Source organism: Limulus polyphemus, unplaced genomic scaffold, assembly GCF_000517525.1.
Source record: "Limulus polyphemus unplaced genomic scaffold, Limulus_polyphemus-2.1.2 Scaffold204, whole genome shotgun sequence".
NCBI lineage: Eukaryota > Metazoa > Arthropoda > Merostomata > Xiphosura > Limulidae > Limulus > Limulus polyphemus.
In genome coordinates this window covers 451,907-461,676 of record NW_013665814.1, presented here as the reverse complement: position 1 = coordinate 461,676, position 9,770 = coordinate 451,907, and the positions used below count along the sequence as shown (strand labels likewise).

Genomic DNA, 9,770 nt, shown 5'->3' with positions numbered 1-9,770 from the left:
CCATCATTTTTATGTATTTCTGGAAAACATATTTTACGCACTGCAAAGAAAATATATCTCATCTTACGAAATAAAGGTGTCAAGTGTATTAGTTGTTTTTTTTTACTCAATACATAAAAATTAAAGCCTTTTTTCGTCTTTTGATGTTCATCTTTTAGTTTAGAACTGAAATATAAATTGTTTTAACCAAATATTTATCTATACATGCATAGAACTGTTAAACAATAATATCGTAAAATTATAATGTCGCTGTTTGGCTATAATGAAATCCTTTCATCCGTGGGGGCGTTATAAAGTAACGGTCAATCCCACTATTCATTGGTAAAAGAGTAGCCCAAGAGTTGGCGGTGGGTGGTGATGACTAGCTGCCTTCCCTCTAGTCTTACACTGCTAAATTAGGGATGGCTAGTGCAGATAGCCCTCGTGTAGCTTTGCGCGAAATTCAAAAACAAACAGACTAAGAATGGATAATTCCCAACAACTCTATTTGTAGTCTCTAGCTTTTTATTTATTACTTTTCTAATTTTAAGCTATCTACCAAAGGGAGGACTGCCAGTTAGCAGCAACTGCCGCCACACAGACTTTGTACAACTCCTGAAACTGAACATTGGCATTAACTGTCACTCTTATAAAGTGCTCACAACTGAAATTCGGATTGTGTTTAGCGGCATCTTGGAACTTGCTATCGTAACTAGTCAATGTTAGATATTGTGTTTAAGTACCTAGGTGAAACGTAGGTAAAAATAGTACACTAGTTGCAAAAAAAAAAAAAGGTATTCTACGTAACTGAAGATTATATTAAAACATATTAAATCACAAGTTTTCATAACTTAAAATACAGAGATCGAACCTATGCTATTACAGACTATTAATGAGGAGCTTGTTTTCATACCTTTTTCACCCATTGAAAAAAATTCAATGGGTGAAAAAGGTATGAAAACAAGCTCCTCAATAATAGTCTGTAATAGCATAGGTTCGATCTCTGTATTTTAAGAACTGATATTCACTTTAGTCGCCGACCTTAGCTGTTCGAAAACGTGTACACTAGATGTTCGCCAGTAGTAAAATCGAGAGATAATCTTTTCCACAGGGTCCCGTATATTGTTGATATACAGAGGGTTAGAATACGTAAATCTGGATAGAAAAGTCAAACGTTAAAACGTACAAAAAAGTAATGAAGTAAAACCACTTTTGGAAGATAAATGGAGTATATATAATGCGTGTTTATGACATTTTGAAAACTTTTTGTAATTGATTCATCAACTGTTGGTATATCTAAGTTCGTCAGGACATATGTCAAGTGCGTGATTGTAGTTCCTAGTATTTTTTACGTATCTAATTGTTTGTAGAACAAAAGTTGTAATGCGACAAATATTTGAATACTGCATCTTTCATTATTTTTTCATAAGCTACTAATAGTATTTGTGATTTTACCAATATATTTCTTTCAATTGTCTTATTCCCTGTACAAGGTTAAGGATTTAAACTTAATCGTATGCTAACAAAGATAAGGCCCGGGTAACAAATCAATATATATTTTCTACCTGAAAGAAAGACATTAAAAACATTTACTAGATAAATACCGAATAATATGTAACAGGTTCAATTTATAAGACCTTAGTGTTAAGTACTTTAGTCAGATTGTAAGGTTTGAAAGATGGTATCACTACTGCATGAGTAACGTATGTCGCGTTGTTGCCATATTTTTGTATTCAGCTTATGTACTGAAACAAAGTTGTTTTATCAACACTATTATTATTATCGATTCAAAGAAAAGAAAATAGATTTCAGCAAGTAAAATGTTATTACTACTTTCTGATACGTTTTTAATTCTGATCATATGGTTGAAAAGTAAACTTAAGTTATAAATTAAGGATGTTAAACCAGAACAAAAAAAACATATAACATAAATACAGATGTAAAAAAAATTTGATACACACAAAAAACTGAAACTTATAACGATTATGAGAGTAAAGTACACAATCTCATTACAGACATATTTCCAATATTCATCAATACAAAATGGAGCTCTAAGGATTAATGATTTTCAATACCTAATGATAAAAAAAACACTTTGTACACGTTTAAACGTATAATATTTATGAAAGTACAAAAAATAATCTAATTCAATTGTACTCTTGGTTCCATCACTTGATCGTGATGACCATTGTGGATGTGGAAACTAGAAGATTCTTAAATTGTCCAGTCATTGTGGCTATCCAGAAACTATATAAAGTAAAACTACAAATTTTAAAGCCACGTTTTATTTTTTTCCGTTTTCCTATTTATTTATAAAGATAAGTCTTAGTATTTTAAAATCAAATTTCAATTAGTTATCAGAAATATATAAAAATTCAGGCAGGCTAGTGGAAATGTTTCTGTTTTAACGCGAATACGTTACATTATTATATATACAAGATGCTAATGTCCGTCTGTCCGCAAAACTCCTCCCATTTCTCACGATTTTATTTAGTTTATTTAGTGCATGTGTCCGTTTATAAGAAATAAGTCAATAAACAGTTTTATATCACACCAAAATGAAAAATGTTATAAAATAGACCCTCGCTAAAATAAAAAATAAAAAATGGACCATGTTTTATAAAAAAAAATTCCTAAATCGCTTCCTTAATGGAGAAATGGTATTTCTTTCTTTTTTTAAAACTGTTTATGCTAGTCATCAATAACCGTAGTATTCGTACTTCATTGTAAGAATTTGTAAAAAATAAAAAACAGTATTTTTTTGTCTGGAAAGTACTGTACAGGAAAAGTGTTCGGATTGTGCTCTCTAGTCATACGTGACTCATTGCATCAAAATTTTTTAATGTACAGAGCTCATAATTTTCATAAATGTTACTGATATAAACTGTAATGTTTTTATATATTAAAAGTGGTACTCCTTATTGAAAAAATAACAGTTTTTTAATAACTTCATTTTTAGTACTATATTTACAAATTAAATCAATAAAGATGTAATCATACCCTTACGTATAGTCCTAGTGAAAGTCATGTTCTTGTTGTGAGGAGAGTACTTTTATTTAAATTGTGTTCTATTATAAAGAAATGGTTGTTGCATATGCCATAGTTATTTTTTAATTGTCTAAATCTTGAATACCCAAAGTGTGTTTTTTTAATGATTTTTTATTTGTTGTTCCATTTAATAGATGGTGAAACATTTCATAAGCCTCAGTCACCGCTTCTGGCATTGAGATCTTGTTATATTTCAGCACAACAGATGGCACCATTGCATATATTATTTGGGTCACGTATATATATATATATATATATACCGCATTATTGTAAGATGTACATTAATTTTTTTACATTTATTATTATCAACGAAATCAATTTTTTAATAAAAATTCTAAAATTGTGGTGAAGTGAATTTAATGTAGAATATAAAACTGAGTCTTCCTATTGGAGAATGGTTGTAATATTTCAGAAGAAAAGTCTTTTTCTGCTGAAGAATCCAAGCGTACGCTTTGAATTGAATTGTTCTGTAACCCGAAGGAAGTCCGTGGTACGGAGTTCGTTACATACAAATTTGCAGGAATTTTGTATTAACACTATCGTCGTGAGTTACACAAGTGTTTCTTTACTTCAGTATAAGTATAAAGTGATCAAAACCATCGAAAATCACAATACCAAAGATTAGCAAACGGAAAAGTGGCTTGTCACGGAGAAAGTCTGAAACTTTGAGAAAGAAAATGAAACGCAAGTTACAGGAAGAAAGAGTAAGAAAGAGATAGGCTTGTTCACCAAGTTATGACGTAAGATCCGGTGAGAAGAAGACAGGAACAATCCCGAAATACAGCAGCACATCAACGCCATCCGCAGGAACTAGCACAAACAACGGCCCGTAGTGCGTCGATTCTGCTAGTAATAAAAATGGTAGATATGCCTCCAGTAAGTAAGAGCTCTGAGAGATTACTAACGTCCAATGGAATTGTTTTCCTGCAATATCAGCACCTCTAATTGGTTGATACCCTTAAAGCAGGATAGAGTTCACCCTTTAGCAAATGTCTCAGTGCAGTAGGTCCAAAGTTAATTGTTTAATTTGCCTTTAGTGGAATATAAAAAATAGGAATTCCGTGTCACTTGTAACACAATCCAATTTGAAAGAATTTTGGGCACAGCACCAGAAGCAGTTGATACACTTCAGAATGTCAAATCTGTTCGCATTGATCTCAACTAGAAGGAAGAGATGGGTAATTCTTACGAACTTTGTTATTAATTAACTAGTTTCTCTGTGCATTGCTGTATAAATATAAATACATCAGTAAAGATGTATGAGCTTGTTAGTTTATATAAAATTGTGTCTGCGCTCCCTTGTTCAGCAGTTATGGACATTAATAGCACCTATTACACTGTCTTTAGATGTATCATCTATTCACCAAACTTCGTAGAACCATTCAGGATACACTTTTCAACTGTTGGATATTTAGCTTCTGCCATTCCAAATTCGCAGGTTAATATAAAATAAGATTTAAAGGTGTAAGATTAGTGTACTATACACGATTTTTTTTACATTAATATTCAGGAACATATTGCATTACTTTTTTTTTTTTTTACATGCAACATAGTAAGAAAATAATAAATAATGAAGTAGCTATTTCCATTTTTCAGGAAAGCAGTGAGACCAATCGCTAATTAATGTGTGCTGTACGTTCTCCTAGTACCGTCTACATACATTCAATCTAGGTGGTCCTCTTACAAGCCAATAAGCTATGAATTTGAATGTTTGTATGCTGACATTAGAACAAGTACACAAAATACACACACACACACAAAATACTGAACTTTATTTCGGCTAAGTTCAAAATGCGTGAATTTTTAACTTGGATGGTATTATAATATGCCCTTTCTTACTTAATGTCATTTTGTTTCAAAAAATTAATCTATAAGATATTAATGATGGCCTAAACTTACTTGGTAAAATCTGTGAAATAGACGTGACGATCGTAAACAAATGGTGGCTTCTTTTCTATTACTTCACAGGCAAATGCTCTCTGCAAACAACACAAGTTCTTATAAAATTTGCAAATCTAACAGCAAAGATTTGTAAAGGATTTTCACCAACTGTATTAATTAAATCTATAGGAGTATATATTAGTTTTTTACCCAACATTTACAGTTTGCCATGATGTCATTAATTACATGCAGAACACCCGCAGGAAAATTGAAAAAATATTGTCTGGATATTCTGCTAAATTTTATATATGCTAAAACAGTTATGAAATGATTAGATTATCAGGTATTTAAAGTATGACAACCCCCTCCCTCCTTCCTTATCCCAGGGTCTTCCCAGATCCGAACATTAACATTCAACTAATGACTGAATGGTAGGCTACCTATATATCATAAGATGTAGGATTTGTCTCACTTAAATGTCATGCAAAATGTCATAACACTTACACAAAGATAATAGAAAGTTACACAAAAATACCAACTAGTAAAGTAAAAGTAAAATACAACTAAAAATAATCTAACTTTATTTTTAATTTATTTATTTTAATTTATAATAATTCGAAATAATGAAAATGGAGTACAACAAAATCATAATTTTTAAATAAAAATATAACGTAAATCAAATTAAACAAGGGTAAAATCATAATTTAAAAAAGGCGAATTAAAGCTGCAATGTAAATTCTAACTTGAGTTAAAATAAAGCTTAAAGTCTGAAATCAAAACCCGAAATAAGCAAAACGCAGATACACCAACATATATTTACAACACTAAAAGGTTAAGCATAATTGTAGAACAAAAAACTTAAAGTTAAGTTCACTGGGAAGTTACACTTCCAGCCTGTTACATTAGAAAATTAAGTATATTAAGAATTTACAAACAAAAGTAAAACATAAAGAAACAACAATTTCAAATGCATCAAAACTAACTACAAAATACAAACCAAAATCGAAAAGCATATATATTGAAAGAAAAGTCAATCAAATCACCATTTGACATGCAAAACATAGAATGTAGTCGCTCTTAAAAAAAAAACTAAATCTGAAAATGCACTTCGTCACAACAACAAAAAATTATAAAATTAAACATAATTTATAAACATCCGTCCATTCCGCTGTGTGGGCCTAATAATAATGGTACCAGTATTCCACTGTCTTTAGAGCTATTGAGGGTAATTCTATCAAGATGAATGCTACAATGGTTTATTGGAATGTTGGTGTCATTGCTGTTTTTGCATTCCTCCTCCTGTTCCTTTGTGGCCATTAGAGGATGTGAGAACAATATATCAATATCGTGAACTTTGTGGATGTTCTTAAAGTGACTGAGCACATATCCTCAAATTATGGTGCTGGAGCTGCAGCCAATGAGTGGGCAAGAAAGCCAACGGTTTTTAATATTTGTCTCATGAAGAAATTGCAGGCCTAAGTTCAAGGTTATCCAATATAACTGACTCACAATGGTAGCTTATGGCACTTAAACTGAAAGGAGGCTAGGGCACTTTCTCTCTTGCAAGCCCAAAGCTGTTTTTACTGCAGGTTTCCTCATTAGTTGTTAAGGATCCTCTTTCATAGCTTCAGCAAGATCAGCTATCACACACACATAAAAGACATACATTAAACTCCAAGTCAACTTAATCTATAATAGGTCAGATATTCAACTAGCAATGCAAAGTTAAACTTCACGACCTATTAAGCCACAACTCAACACTTTCTTTGAAAAAGGGATTCTACATGTAAAATAAAGATGTAGCACACATTCTATGTCTTATGTCATTCATGGCAAATGCATTTGCCACTATGACACGAATATGTTTGTTCCAAACACTAGTGGATGCGTAATCCATATAGTTCAATATGGAACAACACATAAATGGTTATCTTAGCCAAACCCCTGGCCATGATGTATGGCCTACCCAAATGGTAACACCTTGCCATAAGTGGAGTGAAAATAAAATTTAATAAATACTAAAAGTGAAAACAATTCTTTCTTTAAAAATAGGACCAACATTTAATATACACAATAAATATTATTTGACCTATAACCAAAATTAAAACTTGTTTTATAAAGCTACCATCATGAATTGCATAAAGCTACTGAAACATCAGTGTTTTAATTTTAACCGTAGGTTAAATAACATTTTTATTGTCATTTTAAATGTTGGTCCTATTTTTAATTCTAAACTTTATTACACTAGTTCCCTTGTTGGAGTTTTGGGTTATTTTTTTGTCATATAAAATCAACATACGGGAGTAATTAGAGTTGCATACACGATTAATCAATTCATGCCTTTTATATTTGTGAAAAAACTGCACCTAATCCAAAATCACTGGCATCTTTAACCAGGATGAATTGATCATTTTGAATATAAACCAATTGGTGCTTCACATAAGATATGATCAAGGACTGTAATGCATCTTTACATTCCAATTTCCACATATCAACCTTAAGTACAGACAGTGGTGAGAATATTTTGGAAAATTGACCACAAACCACTGATAACGAGGCAAAACATAGAAAGTTATGAATTTCCTTCTTACGAGAATGTAGATTCGGTCATTGACTGTAATGATCATTTCAAGATCAACTACGTCACAAAAAATTTCCTCTTCCATGTAAATTTTCTAAATTTCAATTTTATACTTGCATCCTTGACGTACTTAATTGTCATTCTATCTACATGGCTAGTGTGTGTCACTTCTACCTCTGTTACTGTAACTATAACCACACCAATTGGAAGTCGAATAGTCAAGTGTTTGTAGTCACAGACTAGCACTAGCACAATGCCTGCATTCAGACAGATCACGTTTTAAGTGATTTCGGTCTACTTTCCAGACGGAAGTTTTATGAATTGGTTCTGTCACTACAACAGATGAAAACACTTTTTTTTTCAATGTGCATGCACACACGCTCGTTATTTTTGATTTAGAATGGTCTATCTTGAATGGCTTTCATGCAGAACCACAGTTTGTCTGTTGCTCGAGTAAAATTAGCTGACAATTTCTGCAGTAGATCTATCCCTGAGATACCAGTACATCGCCTGAATCCAGATCAGAAACTACCTTTATTCTGCACGTGCTGATGCTTAGACAAAGTTAGAGATGCACCATGTAGCGACTGAAGCAAGGTCGAGTATTGTTTTAGTTGCTGTTATCCACTGAGAACAACTTCTCATCCATGTACGATTATCTTTAAATACAATGTGATGCACAGTCCAGAGTACTCTGGATCATGCTCCATAACACTGCAAGTGACTGCACTTTTCCAAGTTGATGATCATATCCCACTTAAGACCTAGTAGTTTAAATTATCGACAGAAGCTGTACCCATAGCTCATCACTGGCCTTCCTGCCTATGATGCACTGTAAGTCTGAATGGTACTTTCATCTAATGTTTCTTTCTAACAACAGAATATGGGGCATGGACATTAATAAAAGAGTAAACAGATAAATTACAATTGACTACTCTTTGAGATTCCAATTCTGGCAGCATTTGTAATCCAGTAATGGCAATTGGGTCTGGGTAGTCCTATTGCTTCGTAAGAAACCATGGATGCTTCAGCACTATGGCTTGCAGCGTCTGTTGAATAGGGGTTAATAAGCTAATAGTTGATTTCTGTCATACTTTGGAAGTTGTCTCAGTAGAAGAGTCACAAGGGAAAATAGCACATTCAAAATAAACTCAATAGTAATAATAAATCATTTTGGTCATGCCATCAAAATTTTAATTTATAACTAGTCTCACATGGTATTCAGGTATACCGTCTGATAGATATTTTAACGTTTCTGCAAAATACAGGTTAGGATTACCAGTGTTCGAATGAATCAAACACAGTGCTATGCCAAAAGTCAAAGAAGCCTCAGGGTGGTATCCTGTGATTCATAATTACATACATAAATGACCATTCTAAATTATATATATATTCAAGAAACAGAACCTCCCCCCAACATATATCAACTTGTAGAAGTATTTGTTCCATCCCTTGAGAGAGGCTTGCTCCCAACATGTGTGGCTTACACAAACATAGGATCAAATTCAAATTAATACAAGCTTATATAACAATAGGCATTGTCACAAGTATTCTTTAACATAACATAATGTTTAGGGACAATAAGGGACCTATTGATCCAACTCGGCTGTCCCATCCTCTAAACTAAACTAACACTATTAAATAAGTAAATAAAAAAAATTTTAAAACCAGCCCTTATCATTCATATAGTTATCAAGCTTTCTCTTAAACTTACTTAAATTTACTGCCTTCCACAACATTCAAAGGCAACCCCTTCCAGAGGCTAACCATCCTGTTAGAAAACTAAAAGTGTCTTAGCTTAAGATGACTCCTATCTTGCCAAAATTTATATTTGTGTCCCCTAATCCTACTATTCTCAGTGTTAAATATGAAATGAGATGATGCATCAACACTATCAGCTCCCTTTACAATCTTAAACACCTCAATCAGATCCCCACTAACTCTTCTTTTTTCAAGAGAAAACAATTTGAGAAAGCTTAATCTCTCCTCATAGGAGAACTCCTCCATCCCAGGCACCATTCTAGTAACCCACCTCTGAACCATTTCCAACAATTCAATGTCCTTCTTAAGGTAAGGTGCCTAAGACTGAAGACAGTACTCCAAATGTGGCCTAACCAGTGATTTATACAATGAAATTATAACCTCTTTAGACTTGTATTCAATATTTCTGTAGATACAACCTAAAATCCTATTTGCCCTATCACTACCAACAGCATATTGCGTGGATGGCTTAAGCGATTCATCAGCCATTACACCAAGAACCCTTTTTTTCATAACACTG

General features: G+C 32.7%; 1 protein-coding gene across 1 annotated transcript in view; it reads right to left on the bottom strand.

Moving 5' to 3' along the window:
- LOC106478364 (heparan sulfate 2-O-sulfotransferase pipe-like) overlaps positions 1-9,770 on the bottom strand; it is a 22,569-nt gene that overhangs the window by 6,629 nt on the left and 6,170 nt on the right. Inside the window, exons 3-5 of the mRNA XM_022381959.1 lie at positions 4,927-5,006; positions 991-1,134; positions 893-944 (exon numbers count right to left, since the gene is read on the bottom strand). Of these exons, the coding sequence (XP_022237667.1) occupies positions 893-944; positions 991-1,134; positions 4,927-5,006 (276 nt within the window). The remainder of the gene's footprint in view (positions 1-892; positions 945-990; positions 1,135-4,926; positions 5,007-9,770) is intronic.